General features: G+C 29.9%; 1 protein-coding gene across 13 annotated transcripts in view; it reads left to right on the forward strand.

Annotated features, from left to right (window-relative positions):
• The window catches only part of LOC121114281 (3',5'-cyclic-AMP phosphodiesterase 4C), a 404,803-nt gene that overhangs the window by 365,694 nt on the left and 14,135 nt on the right, over positions 1-24,974 (forward strand). For 12 of the 13 annotated variants that reach the window (XM_071886962.1, XM_071886960.1, XM_071886959.1 and 9 more), the window contains one exon: positions 20,772-20,862. In XM_071886962.1, coding sequence (XP_071743063.1) covers positions 20,772-20,862 — 91 coding nt within the window. Of the gene's footprint in view, positions 1-1,073; positions 3,799-20,771; positions 20,863-24,974 lie in introns of those variants that run through there. The other variant, XM_040708203.2, reaches the window with a different exon arrangement.

The raw sequence follows: 24,974 nt of genomic DNA on the forward strand, positions 1-24,974 counted from the left end.
AAAAAGGCCTGTGTTATTTCGATGAAATGATTACTTTTAATTAAATAGAGTGATAAATAAAGGATAAAAAATAACATTTACAGTAATACACAATGAATTCTCATTTAATAAAAGCTTAAAAAAAATAACCATTTGATGAAATTTCATTTGTAAAAAAACCAAGCTATATCACTTTTAAATGTCGCCGCCTTCAGTAAGGTTGTAAATATGACTACAATCTAAATTTGTAGCTCGCTGACACAAAAACCATGCTCTAATTACTTTTCTCAAGATTAAGTATAGATTGATAGAACATAAGAAACGTTTTAATAGGAAAAACTAATGATAAAGTCCGAGTCTTTAATAATAGTAAAAAGAAATCCATGATTTTAAACAGATTTTTTTTCCACTAATGTGTATTTTCTTTGCAATCAAAAGAGTGCTTAAATTGGTACTATTGATTTCCAATATTATATCAACTTTTTCGACAATTACCCTCCCAGATCGTGGTGCATCTTTGACATCAAAATTACCGAAACAGAATGGACGAAACTAAAATCCCATGTGATTTATTTTTACATTATCAAGACCAATTCACATTTTCAGCCTCCTTGCTCGCATTTTTGCTTGGTTTGAAGAAAAACTGCAAACTAAAACGTATTTTCTATTTTGCTGGAGTCCATCTTTAAATGACCCCTCAAACAATATTGAGTCAAAAAGTCACACAACTGTGAAGGGGAAAGCTTACCTGTTAGCCAAATAGATTATTCTTTACCCTAATCTGGATGATGGTAGACTCAAATTAAACGGCATAGACAAATTACTTCCAACACTCTGTACATCAATGTAACTTAAGTTAATTTATTCCTTGAAACATTATCACTCTCATGTCTAAGATAAATTACTTTTGGAATGATAAGGGAAAGATGTACTTATATATACACTCTACTGTATAAAGATTATACTCTGGCATTAATATATGTAAATCTGCCATCATATTATATTATACTTTTAAGAACTCTTTTTAAAATTTATATTTATATATATATATCACAAATATACTTTTTAATTTAAAAAAAAAATCATTACATACTAAACCGAGAGAGTTGCATTAAATATGACCTGGAAGCATGTCAAAATATAAGAACAATTTAATTAACACGATACATTCTGCAAAGAGAAGCATTATTTGTATGTCATGAGCGAAAATTATAAGTGAAGTCATCCAAAGTATTATAAAAACAACATAATGAGTGGGGAAAAAGGATATGACAAAGAATCTGCCAATTTTGTTTTTAAGCTTTGGTTCTTCTTAGAGCGTTGGTCACTGTTTTGGAGATGAAAACTCCTTTAAAAACTCCTCTTGGAGAATTTGTATGATACCGTACAATATCCCCCTATTTTTGCAACTTTAGTTCAAAGTACTTACTATCCTTGATATCTTCTTGCAGTCCCTGAAGTAATGTTCGGTCTCCAAAGGCTCTTTGCAGTCCATACAAAAATTTATCATACCCTTTTTCATTTTGGACAGCCTCTTCATAACAAAAAAAAATTGCATACGAGTATGTAAATTGAAATATAGTAACTCTGTCAGTTTGAAGAATAGTTGGGTATAGGGTTCATATGCTCTCATGACGCTTATTTAGATTAGCTGTGGGAGAAAGGAAATATATACCAATCCCACGCCGTATTTAGTAAGGACATAAGAAGGAAATACTACTATGTCGTCAATCATTATCTCAGATTCAAAAAAGGACTTACTCTTATAACTCCATCAGAGTTACATGCACTAATAACTACATTATACGTAAATATTATCACATCAAACATTAAAAATTAATGATAATAACATTTGAAAATAAAAAACAGGCTTCATACTACCAGCTTACAAAAAATGTATTGCACGTTTAGATTATATTTTATACAACATCGATACATAGCCGTAGGAGACTACGGAGAAAGAGCCCAAGGAAACTATGAACAAATATCTTGTATTCGGGCATTTGAAAGGTCGATTTTTGACTGTGAGTCCCTGCGCTGGATATCAGTTTTAGAAAATTTAAACATACACACAGACCTAATAAGCGTTATATTTATAATAGAAAGATATATTTGTTTTTGTAAAAGCTTTACAAAATAAAATATAGAGACAAATTAGTCAAAAAGACCCTAAGAAGGCTTTGCTTTTTGTTATACAGTTCCTTAAATGAATATTATATAACAAACCTCCAGTAGAAGTCTCAAAAAACCTGCCTTTGTAGGATAGTTGTTTATTTGGGGTATATTAAACTTTTTAAAAACATCAAAAAATAGCTTTTAGAAAAAAAATGTTCATCCTGTCTTTCCAAAAAAAAAATCAAGAAAATGTATAAAAATAATATTCGTCAACTTAATTCTATCAACAAGCTATAATTATTAGCCCTTCGGGGAACCTGCAAATTGCACTTAAGTAGCCAAAAGTTATTGTCAATATTTATTTTTGTGTCATTACATAATTATTTGGTCACGCCCAGTCTTAGTACCGGTCTTAACGATTCGTGGGATGGAGCCTTAAGAATGTCAGAGCTTAAGACTATCAGCACTAGAAATGATTAAAAAAAGAAGGAATAATGATGAGTCATGTCATCGAGAATCGAGTTCTTTGGACTGATATGTAGGACTGAAATATACCAGACCTAGACTGAACTTGACAGGACATCAGTTTTCAGTCCTAAATAAGGCCCGCCACAACACTAGTCAAAATAAAAGAATGAAAAATTGATTGATTTTCTAAACTATAGTTAATACTATCGGGTATCTATACTTATCCCATAAGTTTGAATAAAATCATATAATTGATATAAATGTGTCTATGGAACATAGGGTATATGAAGTAAAACAATTTTTTTTTTTATTTCGACTTTTTATTTTTGTTCAAAATTGTTTTTATGTTTATGCACTACATATTCGATTGAACTCCACAGTTGGTTTTATGCACCTACCAAAAAAGGAGAAGAAAAGAGGCGAATGTACTTCTCTTTCCTTTTATTTTGCCTCTTCCCAACCTTCTTTTTTTTTCCTTTTTTTTTTGTTAAAAGTACTTTGAATATCAATATTTCAGTACGTTTCCTACTATACTAATAGAAGAATATAATAATTTTGTTTTTTAATTGTGAAATTAATAACTTCAACAATATTTTCAAAGCATTACGTATCTAAATAAACAAAGGATTTTCATCTAATGAAAAACTATTCTAACCCATGTATTCTTCTACTCTACTCTAAGTTCCTTATTGACACGTCATAATGAAGAAAATATCCTCATCAGTCAGAGCCAAATCGCTCGATAAGTCTCTTCCTTCCTCGAAAGGAAATCCTTCACGTATAAAGTTAGATAAAGCTCATTCATACAGCTCCGGCTCGTCCTCACTCCTTGTACCTCCAACAGTATGCAGCTACGAATCTCCATCATCCCCTACATCACCCGGATGTCGATCCCGTACTCCTTCTCCCTTCAGCTTTCGTGTCCCTAAAATAATGTGCAAAAAGAAAATTAGTAATGAAGATAATAGTCAGGAGGGTCAAGGAGGGAAATCGGATTTGATGAAGAGAAAAAGTAAGGAGCTCGGACATAAGTTTCGCTATAAATCACGATTATTTAGTAATTCTTCATCGGGAGAGAATTCTCCTACAAGGACTGAGAGTGGAAAGAGTAGTAGTGTTGGATCATCATTGAATAACAATGTTCCTTGTAAATGTCGAAGATGTTCGCTGTTTCCGTTAGAAGAGTGTGAACCAAAAGAAGTATCTGCTCTGTTTAAGTTTCTTAGAAAAAGCAAGGTGATTTTTGTATAATTTATATTTAATAAAGTACATTGGAATGCCAAGCAGTGGCATTCTTAGCCCAAGCTGCAACTTGTATAAGCAAGTTGTACAGGTTAATTTTATTTAATGAAGGAGTTAGAGTATTTTGAATGAGGATATTTCAATAGTTGAATATTCCATGGATGATTGATATTAATAAGTGAAGTAAAAAGTTCTGAGCGTTTTTTGCTTTATTTTGACAATAAAATCTAAATTAATTTTAAATAGATTAAATTAACATGGTAGTTCGACTCGAAATTTCCCATTATTTCATGGACATTTTCGAGAATTGGCAAACTTATCTTAGACGTCCATATTACCAAATCAGAATTTTTGTAACCACCACTTTTATGTTGCATTCAATACTGTATTGGGTCCATAAACAGCGCAATTTGTTTCGACCACCTGCTCTCTGCCTTTTTATGTTGGTCGTAGTAATACTGAAAAATATATCGATTTTTCTCTTTTTTTTACTTCCATTTTTGAACGCTGTAACACACAACTGGCTTCAACAAACACAAAACTGTAAATGAACTTTTTTTAAGTATAAGCTTAACCTTTAAGTATAACCGAAGATTTTTTTCATGCAATATTTTCATTGTGAGATATAGCTGACTATAGACATTTTGCAAAATACGCTGAGAAATTTTTACTAGACCTAATATTTATGGTGTATAATTGGACTATTTAAATACAAAATACTAAAATATAAGTATTATGTGGCCCATTATAAAGTTCAAACGTCCATAGTTATATTATTCATAGATATATAATAAAATGTACTTTTAATTGATCTAAATGAAATGATATCATCAACATATTAATGGGTACTAGAACGACTAATATTGTAATAATTTAAATAATTCATTCGAAGAAAAATAAATTGTAACTTGTACAATTATCTTATATTAGTAGAGCCTGGTACACACATTACAACTTGTACACAACATATATATATATATATATAAAGAACATATTTATATAAGTAATTATATCACGGTGTTGATAATTTTTGGGTTAAACCCACTCCCAAATGATGTAAGCTTATAACACCCCTGTTGCTAATTATATCATATATGCTTATTCTTGTATATATATATATGTATGTGTTGTGTCGAGACCAAACCAATTTTGAACAAGAATAAAGAAATTAATAAATTTGACGAGTCAACATAAAAGAAGACTAGAACAGTTTCTGTGAAAATCAATAAGTAATATAAAATAATACATTACTCTTTATGTTGGTTCTAGAATCCTTTGCCAAATGCAATTTTACTGAAGAGATACTTTGCTATCTAACACATCTTGAGAATTACAGAGTGACATACAATAATTAATTAATTAAAAATTAATCATTGCAATAATTACAAAGTATTATTGCAGCATGAATCATTATCAAGTATATTTATTATCTGTCAATGTATTTATGCACACTTTAAATTATACTAACAAATTTAATAGATTATTTTAGATGGAGGCCCTGGGGTTTAACTACTCTATTACGTGTGACCAAAATTCAATACATTATTCTGTGATTTTCCATTGTAAAAAAAATGTAAAGGTAAAACCAATGAAGGGAAAAATTCTCTAAACACTTTTGAATGATTGATGGAACGACATCAGTTGAATGAGCAACACGCCCGAGAGAAAATAATTATTTTGCACTCAATGCACTCAACCTACGTGCACTCAATGCACGTAGGTTCGATACTCGATTGTTCCTGGTGGAGGAAATGTATTTTATGTATATGGACGTCAATGGCAACCCTAGGTAGTATAGAGTAATTGTAATACCGTAATGTTTACTCATACTGATGAGTGCAAATCCATCTGACCAACTAAAGGGACATACAAAATATATATTTTTTTTCTTATAAAATAGTTACGTATTACAAAATACTAAATTTTGGGAAATAAACAATTTTTCAAAAGTTTTAAAGAGTTTTCCCCAAAAAGAAAATAGTGAAGCAAACCAAAATCCGTTTATTTTTTAATTGGTCAAAAAGAAACTATCAATGCAAATGTTGTGGACAATAATTAAATACATACTTATACTCCGTTTCTTAAAGGACAATATTACAATTTCTTGTTGATCCTTTTTAGTACATATATATATCTATTGGCAATTTAATTATTTCTATAAACAATTTTTGGCTATCATATAAAAATACAAGTGTCTTATGGTACCATTATTAAAATATGAGTAAACAATATTTTAATACAGTACCAAATAAATTACTAAGTAAGATCTTAATCCAATGAAATATATATATATATGCAATCCCTTTTAAAAGCTTGGGATAAATAATAATTCAAAAATAGTTTGGGAGTACTTAACAAAATAAATAGGAGTTGGTATGATTGTCTTATTTGCCTAACTAACAGATGATTTTGGGCGTTTTCACTCTTTTATTTTGGAAAAAGGGTTTTGTGATGCAATAAAAGTAACGATGGGATGAATCTCCTTCTAATTTTGTTCCATTTTTTTAAAATGCATAATAAAATAATACTAGCTCCGTTTAAATATAATTTTAAAATATTTTCCCTTCATGAATACTTCCATTAATGTTATGGCAATAATACGTTTTCTCCCTTCTCCCCCCACCACCACCAAAAAAAGTAATAAAGGTAAAAAGCAGATTGATTCAGTTGTGCCCTAAGTAATTTACCAACCTTCTCTTCTAGCTATTAAAATGCTTATTCATGTCCATATTATATCAATAAACATACATATACTCAATATTATGTAACTCAAATAAAAATTTGAGATGACTTTCGAGTTCAAGTTGAGTCTTTGGCACAAGAAAGTAACGCTTTCTTTTTTATTCTACAATTTAAACATATACATAAATATTGCCTTTGATGTAAAAACTTCTATGTACAAGGTCTTCAATTTTTTAATCAGCTACATTGTATAAAAAGCTCAAAGCCTTACTTAAAATAATATTATAGCGATAAATAATACTATTTTGGTCATGTTAGGGTGGGAAATGAGTTGAATCTATTTTATAAAGTAAAACTGATAATCATATCCCTAGTTTTGGGTAATTTTTGGGGGTGCATTGTATAAGTTTCCCAACACGTCATATCTCTCTTTCTATCTCAAAATTGGAGACAGCGACAGCGGATAGTTGAAATACACAACCTTTTCATTATAGGTCTCTTTAAGTTAGTTTGTCTCACATTCAGTTTTCTGGGGGAGGGGGGAGGAGTGGCACAGGAAACCGTTACAGTATCATTGCAGGATGAACGTACTAGGTATCACGGATAAGAACTCATATCTCATCAAATCAGTTAGCTCCTGAAATTGAGAATTACTACCAACATACATAAATAAAAATATACAGTACCAATAGCTGTCTAATCCTAAGTGGAAACTTATTCAAGCAATTGTGATTGCTTGAGTCGATATCCCACTCCTCCTACTCCATTCGTCTTTTTATAAAGTTTTTTCTTTATTATTAAGAAGTTGCTTTAATTGAATAATTGAGAGTGTAAATCATAAATAAAAGGGGTTCATTGGTTAAATTTCCTTACACGTCATATGTTTACTTTTAATTTCAAAATTCAATTATGGCAAACTTTTAAGAACCAAAAAAATTATTATGGTTGTAGGGGGAGTTTGATTTCAACTTTTTCGTGATATTTGTACAATTATCACCTGGAAGATGATTAAAGTGAATAAAAGGGTAATTATGTGATGTAAGTTGTAAGATTGTATCTTATAGAGTATTTGAAGAGGGAAGGAGGGAAGGGGTTCTCAGAGTCAAACCGTGAACTGAGTGATGTTATCAAATCTCATTAAGTAAATAACTTTTTTGTATCTACCATTCATCATTAAAGTATAATTACAGGATTAACGTAATAAGTATTTATCATGGAGATGAACTTCTATGCCATCAAATCCATTAACTATAAGCATAGGTTTATAAAAATAAATTTACATTACAGACACCAATTATTGTATATTCCTACGTGAAAACATATTTGAGCAGTTGTTATCAATTGAGTTGAGATGCCTCTCCTCCTATTCCAAAAATATTATTTTCATATTCCGAAGTTTTTTCCTTATTATACAAAGGTTACAATAACTGAATTACAACTATTCCCTTTTTCCATTCATGAGATAAAATAGAAAATATGACTTGCAGGCAAACTTTTACAATGTACCTCTTTTCACTTTCTTTTTTTTAACATAACGGCAGGTCATACTTCTTTAAACTATATTTATCTCACTAAAAAGATACAAAAAGAAAAACGAATAATCATACTTCCGATCTAACAAACATAATAAGACAATAAAAGAAATGAAGACCCTTCACATCCTTAAAAAAATACTCCACTCAAAATATATATTTATTATATAGCTTCTACCAACTCTTTTAGGAAAATTATTACTTTTTACCATCTTTTAGATGTATGAAATTGACTTTTTCTTATTTTAAGTGAACTTTTTTTTAATACCTTTATTCATATTTTTTATTGAACAGCTTATGTATTTGATATTACTTTTATTTTATTTTTAAAAGCAGAAGGACTTGCTTTTGCTTGGGAATAAAAAAACTTTAAAATTACGATTTTTTTCATCCGCATATTTAATTGCAAGGTCTCATTACTTCATCAAACAACAGCTGAAAGAAAAATAAAGAGAGGTTTTTATCCCCTGTATCCAAGTATAAAAATGCCCGAGCAGCAACAAAAAAGGAAACGCGTGTGTGATCTGCTCTGCGCCGTTGTAAGTACCGGAAAGGCTGCACATATCTTTGGTATCTCCGTCTTACTGTCTATGAGGGCCCAAGCAAGAGATCTCGGGGTTTCACACCAGACTGTCCATAGGTACTTGTAAAGATGGAAAGGCCACCATTGACAGCACCAATGAAATAACCCCATCTCTGCAGTTTCCCTGATGCCAACCCCCACAACTACACCTTTTGGGTGCATGCCAAGGGGAAGTCCTGCAGGTCCTTTATCCAAACACCAAGGCTCTTAAAGCCATTGTCAGTCAGCACTGGGACGCCATGACAGAGAACTACATCTGCAGGGGGTGCCAGGCCTTGCACACATTTTAGATCTTTTTTCTACAACTCCCAAAATGTGTACTTCTTCTAGATATCATTTTGTGATTATCGATGTCAAAAAAATGTAGTGGTTTTACATCTTAATTAGTTTAATATACATTTATTGAAAGGATATATCAATAAATTTATAATATTATTCTGCAGATGTAAATATACTGATATAAGAAGATAATTCGTTCGTATTCTCAAAAATGAATTAACGTTATTCAATTAAGTCAAAATTAATTATTAATTCCGCCATAATTAGATACTCCAACTTTAGTCGAAAAGGTACATTATTAATATTTAGTTGTTGCTTTGTATACAAATATTAATGGCAAGTGAAATTCAAATTTAATTTCGTTACACTTTCGATTTGTTTTTTTCGGAAAAATTTTCTTTTCAACAATCATAGACTACTTTATTTATCTTCATTTCTATGAAACAAAATAACAACACTGTAATCGATTTCTATTTTAATTTAGATATCTGTGAATAACTTTTTTCTGTATGAAATGTCACTTTTGAGGTACCACATATGAGGTCATTTTTTTATTTTTCCTCTTAACGTATACAGCTTTTTCTTGCTTTAACAGGATTCACGTTGTGAATTTAATTAAATGGATACGTTTATCTAGTTTTCTTTATTATTTGCTTTAGGGGACAAAAAAAGTATTCTTGTAGCAAGCAAAATTTAAACAAAAGTGGCCGTCGTTTCGACACTTGGTTTTTGCTTTGATGGCAGAGTAAAATATGTTGTTGGAGAAAAATAAAAAGAGATTAAGAAATCAAGGCCTTTCTCATATTTATATTTCAATTATTCAATTTTTATCGTGAAGCTGTACTCAGAGCTAAATAGAAAGCCCGTTTGAAACACGGTAGTTATATTTTATTTTTGATGAAAGAGTAGGTCTTGATTACTAACCTTTAAGAAAAAACTTTATCACTGGTTTACCTCTGTTCGGTTTTGAAATTGTAGATCGACCCAAAATCATTATAGTCCTATTAAACCGATATATTATAGTCTTTTGATCCTTCCTGAGATCATTCTAACATATTTTTCTCATTTAAAAAAATTTTGAGCCAATGGTTTAACTGTTGGTGACGTCAATTGAGACTAGAAAAAGGAAAAACAACGTTTTTATTATGTAATATGCATATTTAAAGTGATTGAACTCCACATTAGTCCAACAAAATTTTACCTGGTTCCCAAAAATAGGCCGATTAAATGATGTCTGATGCTATGAGAACATATATTTTTTGGTCTATTATCCAATAAAATTTTCCGAGGTGGAGACATTTGCTCGAGACTTGAGACTTGTTTTGGATTTAAGTCTTTATATTGAAGACTGTTAACTTGATTTGATCTTACAATCAAACACTGGTGATTTGACTTTAACTTCTTAGCTAATTTATACCAAACTCAAGAAAAATCTTAATACTATAGATTAAACATGTTTTGTAAAGTCCCAGGTTTCACACATATATTACACTATTATTTATTCATTCAACTTATTTTCAGTTAGTACAAACCTTGAAAGGCAGTTGCCAGTTTTTCATGACAATATGTTATTTAGCTTGTGAGTTATTGTCCTGAGTGGGACGATACTTATGTTATATGCGAAACAATGGGTCAAAAACAACTTCGTGTTTTAATTTTACACTGCTTCTTAATGAGGAAAAAAATTCTGAATTGTAAAGTCTTATGGAGGCTCCTCTCCATGAAGCAAATAATAATAAAGGAATAAATAAATAAAATAATGATAATAAAGAAATAAAACAATAATAATAAGGAAATGAAAAATAATAATAAAGAAATAAAAAAAATAATCATAATTTAAAAAAGCAATTTTTTAACTTAAAAAACGTGTTTTCTTTGTTAAGCCGTTTTTTCAGCCCATGTGAATAAAAATTGACTTCTACTTGCATTATAAGTTGATTTTTTCGCACTTCATTCGATTTTCGAATATATTATTGGAATAGTGGAAATTTCTTTTGAAAAATAAGTTTCAAGTCTATTATATTTTTCTGATTCATGTATGTATATTTTTTACTAACCAACCTTGGGAAAGGGAATTTGAAGATGTTGGTTTCTCCCTCACTCAATACAAAGTGGATTATTTTTTTATTATTAAATAATCTCTTTTCTGATGTAAGTTACAAAAAATAAAGTAAATCTTCATTCATAGATTATTACATAATAAGATTTAAAAAAAGTTTATATTTCTAGTAATATTATTTACTCATAATAGAGTTATAAATTTTTAATTTATCTTTTTCAAGCCATCGTGGTTGCATTTATAAAAAATACCAAGCTGAATCTTCTGTTACTTTTCCTTAAAATTCTAACGTAAATACTTTTCTGAGAGTTTTTCATCATATATACCAACTTAAAATGTCAAATTAAGAACATTTTTAACTCTATTACAAAATTATACATAACAAATTTGATAATTAAATTTTTGGAATCCTCGATTTGATCAGTTTGCCAATTTTTTAGATGAAGACCTTGATGGATTTTTCAAATGTGGAACATCAAAGTGAACTTTTTCGCTTCTATTTGTCATTATTATTTTTAAATATTGTGCTACGTATTGCATCATCTATACAGGATTTTAAACCAAACACTTTTTTTTACATTACTCATCAAATTTTATTGGAGCAATAGAGATAAACATCAGCAAGAACTGAAAGACAGTAATTTTGAATTTAAAAAAAAATTATCAATGTCTTATCAAAATCATGATTCTTATTTTAATCTTCGATTTTCACCCCTTCAGACGACAATAACAAAATTATGCTCTTAGCTTGTTCATATTTTTCTAATTTTTTGACATAACAAATTTTTCTATTTCTTTCACCTGATGAACATTATAAGGTTAGAGTGATTTTTCCTTAACAAAATATCATTTGAGTACATTAATGAACAAATAAAACATTTTTAAATAATTATTTATCATTATTAATACTAGTATTGAATTTATTAATTTTTTGTCTTTTTGATGAAAAATCATATAAATGTATTAAAAATCTAAAGTCTGAGGCTCAGGCAGTGTTTTCAAATTCGCACATTGTTATAGAAATTTGATTGATAAAATTTCGTGTCCACGTGAGGAATAAATATTTTTAATCCAATCCTGTTCAGAAGGAATCATAATATTAAAAAGGTGAATATGAGCTTATATGACATGTAAAAATTTACTCCTCCTTTAAATGTTTACTATTTGTTTCTAAAGGTAATTTATTCTTAATCAAGCATTGTTAGATTATTCCAATTAGGAAACAATTTTCAATAATCAATACTTTAGGTGAAAAGGAACGCCACCTTTTTTTGGATGCAGCCATGAAACGGTTTAATATTTTGCACTTTCTATTGAGAACGTAACCTCGAGGACAGGGCCTGAATTTTAATGTTGATAAAAAGAGTTAGATATGATGTCCCCATTAATAACCGTCATGTGTTAATAGGTTTTATAACCATTATATCGTTTAATATTCTTTTCTTATTTGATTTTACTTGATTTAATTACATTATTCAATGTAAATTCATAAAAGATTTTTATTTTTTTGTCACAAAACCTTAATCAGAAAGAATTTAGATATATTGATTATAATTCGAATAAAACTCAAGAAAGGTAATTAAAAACTTTACATACAATCATGAAAATAATTTGATAAACACGTCAAGAACTAAAAAATACAGAATTTTTCTTTAACAAATGAGGCTTGCCTCAGGAAAGTAATGAAAATTTTATATTGATGCATGACAGTTTTATACACTGTTTGTGCAAGAATGGTACAATAAATGACTCCACACATAATTGTAGGTATTACTTGTTTGGGAGTATGAATTTCATTCTCAAACGATAAAGTTGAATCACTTTTTCCTAACATAAATATATTTATCATCGCTTATGTCATCAAATTATTCATCAAAAAGGGCGTTCACTTAAGAAAATACACACTTCTTTAATGTATTGTGTTTCCAATTACCCCAGTAAATAAATGGAAAGGTAATTTATAACTCCCTTTGTATTCTTCCTCGCACAAAAAGTCCAAAACCAACAATAAAAACGGTTTAGATTAGATACGTGATAGTAGAAAAGTTTGAATATTTTATTACTAATCTACAATTGGTTATTTGTTACAGCATGTTATTGAGTCACTTTGATTGTAATCTGTTAATTACTGTTATTATGTTTATAAGTTTGAAAAAATAGTAAAACACAGAGCTAAAAAACATAAAAATGCATGAAAAAATATATTCATTTATTTACAATTTTCATGTAAATGATAAAAATTTGCAAGTAGAGTTGGGTACTCTGCAATAAGTGTTCCTGCACATCATTCTTTCTCTTTTTATCTTGTAATGGGAGACAGTGATAGTGGAATCTTGAAATTCAATAATTTGTTCAAAGTTAAATTTAATAACATGAAAACCATTTCGATAAGTTATCTGAAGCCAGGTAATTATAAAACATATAACTATCATTAACACTTTAAGCGAGTTAATCGATGTCCAAGAAGAAATAGTCAGATTTCCACTCTTCGACTCCCCTGCAAGGTAATTAATTTATTAACTATACTATAATGATTCAAGGTGGATACAAGAAAAGTTGTAGTACATGATATAATGGGATATGATCTCCTGTGACCTCATACTTCAGTCCACGGTTTTACTCTGAGTCTCTCCCCCTCCCAATACTCCATAAGATACAAACTCGCAACATCCTGTAAGACATTAAGGCCTTCCATATTATTTCATGATCTTCCAAAATGATATTCTCGCTCTTACTCTAATAGGCAATATTATATTCTATGCAACACAAAGTGATTTCCTAATTTAATTGGTTGTGATAGTTGAATTTCAACATTCCGCTCTTACTGGCTTTAGAGATAGTAATAGAAAGTAGTACGCTAAGGAAAAGTTATACGTTGTACCCATAGACTTCAATTCTTGGAAAAAATATCTAAAGAGCGGTAATTCTAACATAAAACACAAAAAAGAAAGAAATTCATGGATGTGCATTACTCCAAAAACTAAGGTCATATGGTAATCACAATGGGGCTATTGGAGTTTCAAACATGATCTCCAAGATTAACCGAGGTGATGACATCTCCCTTCTTTTAAAACTTCCACAAAATGGAACTATTCATTTTAAAAGTCCTATTTCCCTCTATTACCTATATACATTCCAATAAGTCCATGATTCTTACAGGTCTCAATAAGCTGTTTGGAAAATAACTTCATCTTTTGGAGAATTTTTGGGAAAAGGGAAATCTTGTTTCTACCGATAGAATTAATGATCAACCTGCTGCATAGATCTCAGTCTTGCTTAGAGTTAGAGATTTATGTTATTTTTTATGTATTATCTAGCATTATGCACTTGTGTTGATTAGGTAATAGGACTGATACCCTTCATCAGTGATTTTTCCTCCCTTTCAGCCTTTTTTTCTTTTCGGTCCGATCATTTTAAGTATTCAGCGGTCCTAAGGACCTATACCTCGTTCCTTGCTATCTTTGTAGCTATTTCCCACTCATAGCTAAAACGAAGAAAAGAATATATGGTTGATAGAATGTACAATAATAATTTCAAGCCACACACCTCCTACTTGACACTTCATCTATCTTGTCTCTTCAAAGAGATTATGTTTAACAACGGAAATGATATAGTTAGTAACTACATCATTTCAGCTGTTCTAATAAGCATAAAAGACTGATAAGGACTTCTTCTAAAATTGACAAAAAAATTATTAAGACTGGACTGATAGGACCATAGTCTTTTTAGAATAATCCAACACTCGACCAATCAAGTTATCACTATATAGTATTGTTTTTCGTTTTAAAGAAACAAGGTTCAGTTGTAAAATTTTAAGAATTTTGTTCGTTATGTTTTAGTTATTTTAAAAGTTTTGAAATAAACTATTACTGATTGAGAAAAAATGTATGTACAATACTAATCTGATATTATGTAGAGACGTTAAATATGTTATTATTATTAATTAATTTCTGTTAAAATTATTTGGAGAATAAGATTATATTGTACATCATCTATACAACATACAAAAATGTTATATAACGTTCATAAATGAACATAATCAAGATATGTGCGTTTTGTTAGGAATGAATATTGGTCTTTTAAAGTAAAATGTGTAATTAATTAGGAAATGAAAGGTTATTTAACGATTGGAAAAAATTTATAAAAATAATATTTGGATTTAAGATGAGCAAAATGACTATTATTCGAAATGAATAACAAAATTTTTTTTGTAAGTTTTTATCTATTATTTTTCTATGGAGTATCTTTTTTTTATAAATTTAAAGCTTCTTATTATTTATGGTGAGCTAGCGAGAATACCCTGCAGTATACGGAGTTATTTGTCAAACTATAGCACAAAGTTTTTCATCGCTTTTATTGACCACATTAATTGTACTATTCATTTAAAAAAAAAAAATCAATTTTAGTATAGTAGTTGAGAAGAGGATTACTTTAATACTCTCTTTTTTTTTTGTAGAAACAGTTTGTTTAATTGGAATTTAAAAAAATTGAAAATCGTATAGTTTCACATCATTATTATTATTCAGTTTGAACTTGGCGTGTATTATTACATGTAGAAGAAAGCAGTTAGGTCATATATTAGATATAACTTTAATCTGTAATGTGGGACATTTTGGCCCGCAATATCAATTTATAATTATCCCAAAAGTTTTAATTTATTGATATTTGTTTAAAATGAAAACGCTTTGCAAGATTAATTTAAAAAAATTTTAATAAAATTGTAAGAAATTATTCAAAATTGTAAAATACTTTAAGTAGTTCCGTCTTATATTATTTTTCCAATAGATGGATTTTGTGATGTGTATCTTGTGTTGTATTGTTGCAGTCGGTTAACACTAGATTGTATTCGAAAGATAAAATTTCGCCCTAAATAAATGTTAAGACAGTTTGGTTATTGATTGACTCAGTACTGTTGCAGTGCACATCAAAGATGTACACCAGCAAAGAGAAAATACGACACATTTTACAGTTTTACTTGAACCAAGGTGAAAACGCAGCCCAGACGGGTGAAATCTGAATAGTATTTATGTTCTCACATTGTAACAGACAATGAACTGCATTGTTGGTTTTGCGATCACCATTCCCATATAATAATGGATTTTTTTTCTTTTTAATTAAACGAGATTTTATATTTGTTTTTTATTACAAAGAATACCTATTACATTTCTCACGCTATAAAAGGCCATGGCCACCCCATTAATAAATAAATAACAATTATTATAAAGCTAGGTTAAAAATATTTTTATTTCAAATAAAACAACACATCCCTAATATTGTGTCAGTTCTTATTTATTCGGTCCAACTCAGTCTTCGGACCGTTCTTATAAGTTCTTAGGACCTGCTCTGAAATGTGTTGGTCCTTAGGACCGTCAATACTTGAGACCTAACTGTCGATCCTTGGATTTTCCCCTAAAATGTGGCTTGCTTATTCAAACAAATATAATATATAAGTTACATTAAGAAAATTGCATATATGTTGCAAAAAGTTATTATTTTCATTAAAATACAATTTAATTCAAACAATATATATATATATATTTACTTAGTTATATAATTTATTCAATAAGTTGAGCATATTTAAAAAAAAAGAAGAATATATGACTTTGGTTGTGTAAGGTCCTTATTTATTCGGCTCAAAAATAATTTTTTATCTATTAGAAATTTAAGTTCATGATTGATTGATATTACATAATTTTGATAAAAACTCAAGAGCTAAATGGAAGTTAGTATCATTCGATAAAATATTTGGTAAATCCATATTTTGGAAGTATTTATTTTCAACGGCAAATACACGTTCCTTACTACTCCAACACATCATCATTTATTTCCAAGAAACACTTTAGAATCTAGCCCCTAGAAAGAAAACAAGCCCAATCTGCAACTACTTTAAGATCTTAATTACAATACAGTATAAAAAGAAAGTTATGTTACTAAATAACATAATAATTATGTAAATAACTTTTTCCCGTCTCTGTAAGACTATTCATTATTAAATATGCATTGGAAATCTCACACAACAAAGCTTACAGATTTCAATATTGTTTGCCACTAGACAAACACAAAAACAGTTATAGGTGGCCAATATTTGCAATATTTGTCAAAGCTAACCGTCAACAATGTCAAGTAGTGCATAGATAAGGGCTATGATCTTGGAGAAGCCCCCTGGAGTGGACGTCCAAAAAAATTGACTATTGAATCTGAAGTCAAATTTTGAGACAACAACTCTTGGCCTCCCCAATTATCAGATCTGAACCTACTATAGTATAGTATCTGGCAGTAATTAGAGTCCCAGGGCTGCTAAATCCGACACCCAAGTGTTAAAGCCTAAAGTGGTCTATTAAAGGTAAATAATCATGATAACAAATTATATTTTAAATTTGGTTTGGGTATTAAATCTATACACAATTATACATGATTGTATCATTTGTTAATTTAAGTCTCAATACTTTTGCCCCATTCGGTATCAGAACTTTTCCCCACGTCTACAAGAAAGGCTGACTTTTCATTAAAAATATGTTTCGACTATGTACAAATGTATTTGAAATCCGTTACAAAGTTAAGGTACATACCATATTTTGTAAATGTGGTATGTACATAGTAGTACCCTCATTGGTTGTTTGGTAGTAGTAGTACACCTACTCACGTCAGAAACTAATTAAAAAATATTTTCCATGTATGATGGCGTTTTTTGTTGCTTATAGCTACTCAATACATAAACAAATATGTATAGTGTATGTATGTCGCATAATAAATATTTATTTTAGGGAGAAAAGCCTATAGATATATGTTGTATACGGTCTATTTATCATTAATAACATCAGCATATACTAAAGACGTAAATGAATTAATTGAACTTTCTAATATAAAACCGCATCTTTATTCTATAAATATATGTATCTAGAATAGGGCGGCTGGTTATTCAGCTGTCTTTCGAATTTTGATTACAACTAGTGCGGAAAAGTTGTCATTTGGTAAACAAATACACCATGCAAAATTTCATTTTTTGAAGAGTGGCTGGAAATAAACTTTAATGAGTTTTATACTAGTTTAGAGCATCTGGGAACCCTTTTTATAGTTTATTGAAAGAAAAATGGAGTACTGTTATTTGTATATCTTCTCGCCAAGTTTTGCTCAAAGCCCTTTAAAAATGAACTCACAAGAGGAAAATCGAAAATCACCAAAAATCTCCTTTAAGCTTAAAAGGACCCAAAGAAAATTACAGCCATTATTGGAGTCTCCTTGATTTTCTCATAAACTATAAAGAAATATTTTTCAAAAAAACACTCACAAAAAAAAATTGAAAAGCCCTAGAGTCTTCAAAAATGTGTTGATCTATTTTAAAAATTGTTATTACATTCATGGCTTGTTTTTAAATACATTTCTTACTCACAGAGTTGAAATAACGAGTCATTTAGGCATCTCTCAGTATTATTATTGGTGGAACACTTTGAGTAGCAAGACCCACATCACTCGCAAAAAACAAATTGACCCCCTCAAGGCAGCGATTAGTAAAGGATGGTAGGTAATGTGGATGGGGAAAATTGCCCAGGCTTGCTTCTCATTTCGGCGACGTCTCGATTCTGTCAATACAGCTGATAGAATATACTTTAAATATCTCAAGTAATAGTTTTTGAAATCTCAATTTGCGGATTTTCAAAAAAAAAATATAATAAATAATAAAGTTTTGGGTGTGAAACCATTCTTGGATTTTTTTTATGATTATTTATAGCTACTATGTACTGAGGAAACATAAGGTGTATTTTTTTATGTTGCATTTTTGGTGTATTATTTGGGTCTAGAATTTGAACTTTTTTAGGAAAAACCGCTTTATAATTACAATATTTTTAAAGATAACTTTTGGATGACTATTTTCTTTTAAAAGACAATTTGTACAACTTTTTTTTTTAAAAAGACAAGTTTTGGATGATTATTTTTTTTAATAGACAATTTTGGAAAAATATTTTTTTGTAGAAAGGCAATTTCTTCATATCTTTGCGTAGCCAAGTTTACAAATTAGTTTTCTACTAGATCATGTTAAGGTTGCACATCTCGATCAAAGTTTGAAAAACCTGCAAAAAAAAAATTTTTTTTTGCTTTCAATTTTTTTATATTCTTTTTTCTAACCTATAACAAATATTAATATAACTTTTTTTTTAAAAATCATTCTACCGAGCAAAAAAATGAAAATAATGTAAAACAAAATGTTACATATATTTTTATCTTTTCTTTCTAAAAATGTGAAAAAAAAGATAAGCGCTATACGCAAGTCTCATTTTTGTGTTTTTACAGTTGATTTTAGAATATAACTTTACAAATATTTTTTATAAGTTAGAAAAATGTTTATCAGTGTAATTTTTTGTACAAAATTATAAAACAATGCGTTATTATATCTTTATTGCTTTAATAAATAATTGTTGCCTTCTTTTAAACATTGACAGGGATGTGAAACCTTAAAATAACGATGTATATCAATGGAGTTTTGCGTAATTTATTTTTATAGCACAGAACAACTTTCAAACTATCGAAATTTGATAACATTTGAAAACAACCCGCTCTACTTTATAAAATATGCATTTAATATTTAACTTTTTTCTAAAGAATATCACTTTGATATAAAAAAGTTAAAGTAATTTTTTTTCTTTAAGATATTTTATAAATAATTAAATATACATAGTATATAACAAATATGTAGCAATACAAAATTTATTATAAAAAAGTAAAATATGTAGAAAAAGAGTAAAGAAAATGAATTAATGTCTATATAAAGACATTATAGTGTAGAATATGGGTATGTTAATATTTCTTCAGTTAAAATAATCCCGCCTGTTAATTGTCTTAAATGGGTTAGAGCAGTGTTTTCCAATTGGATTTCTGCAGTGCATGGTTTAGGGTAGACGTAAGGTCGATATATTGAGCAAAATATTCAACAATTGTGTCATATCGGTATCGCAAAAAATTAATGATCTTGATATTTGCTCTGATATTTTAAATTAGATATCCATAATTGTTTTTTCCGTAAATGTTTATCTCCTTGGCAAAAATTACAGTTCTTACATGAACGTAGGACTTGATGATTTCTATTACCTTTTTCACATGTTCGACAATTAGCCTTCCAGAGCGTGGTGAATCTTTGACATCACAATTACGGGAACAGAATCGACGAAACCAATATCTCACGGAATTGGCTTTTTAAGTGCAATGCAAAAAACATTTAGAATCATATTTAAATGAGGAAATAATATGTATATAAGAAACAAGATAGCGGGTCACTTTATTTCTGAATGTTAGCACAGGACCTAGATTACTTGCTTGGAATACACTTTCCTAAAAATTCACCCATATATGGTACTAAATTTTTCATTCAACTTTTTTTCAGTTAACACCAATCTTCAAATGCACGTTGTTTGACGATTTTTTATTAGTTTGTGAGTTGTTTCGTTAAGTATGACGCTACTTTTTTATTTCCAAAAGAATGGATCCAAAACGATTTCGAGTTTCATTTTTAAACTTTTTTTCGATGTAAAAATACTGTTCGATTGAATAGTATTTTAAGCAATGGCTTAAAAAGTACTATGGGGGCTCTACTCTATATAGAAAAGCAAAAAGTAAATAAATAAATAATGATAATATTTTTTATAAAGCCAATTTAAAAAAAACAAGAATGTGTAATAAAACTAGAAACAGAGGGGGTTGACCTGCCCTAATGCCCATTTCTATGCAACATTCAATACATCGCTAATTTACAATTTATTAACTTTATAAAACATGTTGTAATAAAATTACTTTTAAAAAAAGATTTACTGTATCACATATTTGTTTTTTTATCTTTCAGTTTAAACGTATGCTAAATAAGGAATTAAGTCATTTCTCAGAATCAAAATCAGGAAATCAAATCTCAGAATACATTTGTAGTACTTTTCTTGGTAAGTATTTCATTAAATATATACCTAATTTATGTGCATAAAGGTATACTTAATGCCATAATTAAATACATTATATGTTATTTTATTTAAGAAAAAAACAAGTACTTGTTCTACCTAACTTATAAAAACTATAAACATTTCTGCTCCTTTGGTAAATTGACTTTTGATACATAAGGCCATTGTTTATCTTTGTAGAAAGACACTTCGTTAAAAAAAGGAAAATATAAAATAGTTTTATGATACACAAAGTATCAAATACCTTAATATTTGATGAAGTAAAAAGATCTGAGTGTTTTTCGTTCGATGTCTTTTGTAAGGTACATATCACGATGAATAAAATACATAAATTATAAGTAAAATAAGTATTATGTAAAAATTCGAAACCTTTCTTAAAATACCTTTTCCTACCATTTTGCTATATATAGTATTTTTATGACACTAAACAGGGTAGAGCAGTAAAAGGTGGACTGTAAATTAATGTTTATTTTCTCATTACTATGAAAAGAAAAGTGATTATTTTTCAATACTCTTTTTCTGCCGTTACATAAACAAACTTTACTAATCATTTAGTTATTTCATCATTATGAGCGAGCAAAAAGCAAAACGGCAGCGCATATCAAATCTCCTAGATACTGGAGCTGATGTGATGAAGATTACGGAGATTGTTTAATTGGCTAGGAGCCTGGTTTTTAATTTGCCCACAATGATAAAATGAAGAAAACCTTTCATGGATGTAAGGAAGTGCAGGGCATAATTTAAATAGGGATATAAAGTTTTTGTTTAGTTTGGAGAATAATATAAAACAGTATCCCACTAAGTCGATGAATCGTTTCACCGACGACTTCTCTTTGGTTCCTGGGACCATCAGGTGGGCAATGAAACAAAACTTGGTGACGTGGGGAAGGACCCCACGCCACCTTCGGACAGGGTATTAAATCCAGGAGGCTCGAGAGGTGCAAGAAAGTCCTCACATGGATCCCGGCAAATAGGTCAATTGTGAAAATTTTGTCGGACAAGAAGATTTTCACAGTTGATCAATTCCGGAACGACTACTGGCTTGTGGAAACAAAAGAAGAGGTCCAAGGGGGTTACCACAACAAATATCCAGCCTAAACAATGATCATCGGCGTTATGGCCTCTGATGGAAAGAAGATGCAACCATTCTTTTTCAAAGCTCCACATAATATCGGCCAGGATGCCTACTGTAAAGTCCTTAGCTACACTATCTTGCAATGGCTGAATACTAACTACCTGGAAGGTAACTATGTGTGGACTTAGGACGGCACCCCCTCTCACATGTCTCCCAAGTGCCAAAAGTTCCGTGCAGATAATATACATCGATTCTGGTTTTAAGAGACATGATCCCTTCCTCACCCGATTTGAACCTTCTGGACTTTTTTATATGGGGAACTTTAGAGAAGGAAACCAACAGGTCATCACGCACAAATGTTGACTTACTGAGGTCTTCCTGTGTGGCGCATGGGACAACATGTCAGAGGAGTTTGCCATCAACTCTTACATAGCCTTTCAGGCGACGTATAAAGACTGTGATTGATAATGAAAGTGGGCATATTGAGTCAAAAAAAGTTTCCCAAAACCTGGTCTACATGTTTTGTTAACATGACTTCTTTGCCTATTATTGTAAATATAAAATTATTGGTGTATTTCTAAATCCATCTCTCGAGTCCACGTTTTGCTGCCCTACCCTGTTCATAGAAAAAGTCGGGTCCAGTTCATGGCTGGAGCAATGAAAAAGTCCTGTTTTCCCGAACATCAAAGTACTACAGCCATTAATGTGTTAGGCCTTATTTAAGCCTCGGTTAGTGAATATCCTTTTTTTGACTTAGTTAATAAACTTGTTTTAAACGTTAACCCAAATATTCAACAAATTTTATTTCGTGATACACAGTTGAAAAAGATTCGAAGTTACTCTACTTAATCTGATTAACATTAGATCTTGGCATCAACGATATCTGATTTGTAATTATTATAGTTGAATATTATAATTTCCATTTTCAATAAAAACTTAAATCAACTACGAAATACTTAAAATAAGGGGTAATAAAATGTACCCATTAATTTTTCTCAAATTGAGTATGTATATAGAATAACAGTTGATATTAAATTTGTAAGAACACATTTACTTTAATCTGAAAAACGAGGAAATATACAAAAGCTTAAGAACGACTTAAAAGTTAACAAATTAATGAAGTTCACCAAACCTTGATTAAAAGTTGCAAAATTTCGAAAAATTCCATGAAAGTATATTTTTGTAACATCAAAAAAGTTGCATCTATTCTGAAGGATATTTTAGGAGCATATTCAAAATTTTAACCAATAAAATCTATTTTAGACAGATTTGGAACATTTTTTTTTACAAATTTGAGTGCAGAAAATCCCAGTTCCCCATAAAAAGGTTAATAATGAAGACTTCAGTCCTGTCCAGTTGTGTTCATGATGACGGCACTCTACCTTATTTCTTCTTCTTTTTTAATCAGTTCTAATACTGAAAGTTTAAAGTCTTAAGGACTGGTCCTAAGACGAGACTAGAATATACCAAATAAATCAGGACTGATGCATAACCACCTAAAGTAATAAAATTTACATCACTGTTCTATAATAAAATGGAGAATATTCTGTAAAAAAAACTATCAAATTTTATAATATATAAAAACTGTTCTTGAGGGCGATAGTTACAACTGGTCTTGCAATTTAGCTCGCGATTAAATGACATTGTCGATTGTTATTAGGCGTCGACAATTCATGTGTGTTTTGCTGTCTAGAATAATAGTAAAGATTTCATTTTTTTAAAGATGATTACTTAAGTCTCTTTAGCGCTTACTTACGAAAACAAATGTACCAGTATCCCCCCGTATCCTAAGTACAAAAAGCCTGCAAGTTTTTACATAAATACATTTATATTTTATTCAAATCATAACATATGTATACTACAAATGGAAATGAATTATGATATACATAAGAGAGCAATAAGAAAAGAAAACAAAAAAAGTGCTGCATAATCAAAATATATTCGATGTTATAAATACCTGCGTACAATAGTTAAATGATATCAAGACATTGATATTTCTTAGATAAAAATATATATGTGATATACATCAGGGACCACTTTATACAGTGCACTATCTATACACGTTCGAGGTTACATGCACACGCCCGTAATACTTCATTAAGACTACTTTGTTAATTTTAAGTCGAAATATGGTTACGATAAATATACACTATGGCTCAAAATAAATGATACATTATATAAATACAAAAGATTCAGTGCCAAGGACATGTATTTCTATTTAGCTTACAATCTTAGAACCTTTACTACGAAATATAGCATCTACACGAGCAGGCATAGAATAGTGTCCAGAGGAATGTTTGTCCACTCTCTCTTTAGTATTATCTCCAACTCTTTCAAATTTTGAGGAGCAAAATACAGACTGTAAGGCCTTTCTTTCAAAATTGACCATAGAGTATCAATCGGGTTGATATCTGGGCTGTTGCCTAGCTACACCCTCTTACCCAAAAACTGAATATTTGGGTTTTGAGCAATGACTCAGTCATGGTAGCAGTGTATGCAGGAGCTACATCCTGTATACAATTACGTCAGACCTCCTGTGAACCAGTTTTATTGGAACCATAGTCTTTCTTTTCTGGCCAAAATTGGTTCAAGATGACCTTCCAATATATCTGAGACATAGTTATGAGGTGTAAGGTGAAAGCTTTGAGGCATTATGTGAAGGTCACAGAGCGCAGAAGCTAAAATTGCTTCCCAGACTTGGATTCCTTGAGATTTCTTAAGAGTCTCAATTGGCATAACATTTTCCCGATCTCTAGCCCAAATTTGATCTACCTGCTTGTTTAAAAACCAAAACAGGGGAAAAGGTGACTTTTAACTGAAGATAACATTTTTCCAGTCTTCAGAAGACAGTTTCCTGGCCATTTTCGAGAACTCATTATTATCATGAATGTTTTTTGAGTCAATCTTGGAATTTTTTGCCTTTTGAAGAATTTACAACCAATATTTGTGTTTAGATATCTGTTAACAGAGCCCTTGGAGCACGCTTTGCCAGTCCCTAATAAACGACGAGCTAATTTTCTGC

The sequence above is a fragment of the Lepeophtheirus salmonis genome, chromosome 3, assembly GCF_016086655.4.
Source record: "Lepeophtheirus salmonis chromosome 3, UVic_Lsal_1.4, whole genome shotgun sequence".
Taxonomy (NCBI): domain Eukaryota; kingdom Metazoa; phylum Arthropoda; class Copepoda; order Siphonostomatoida; family Caligidae; genus Lepeophtheirus; species Lepeophtheirus salmonis.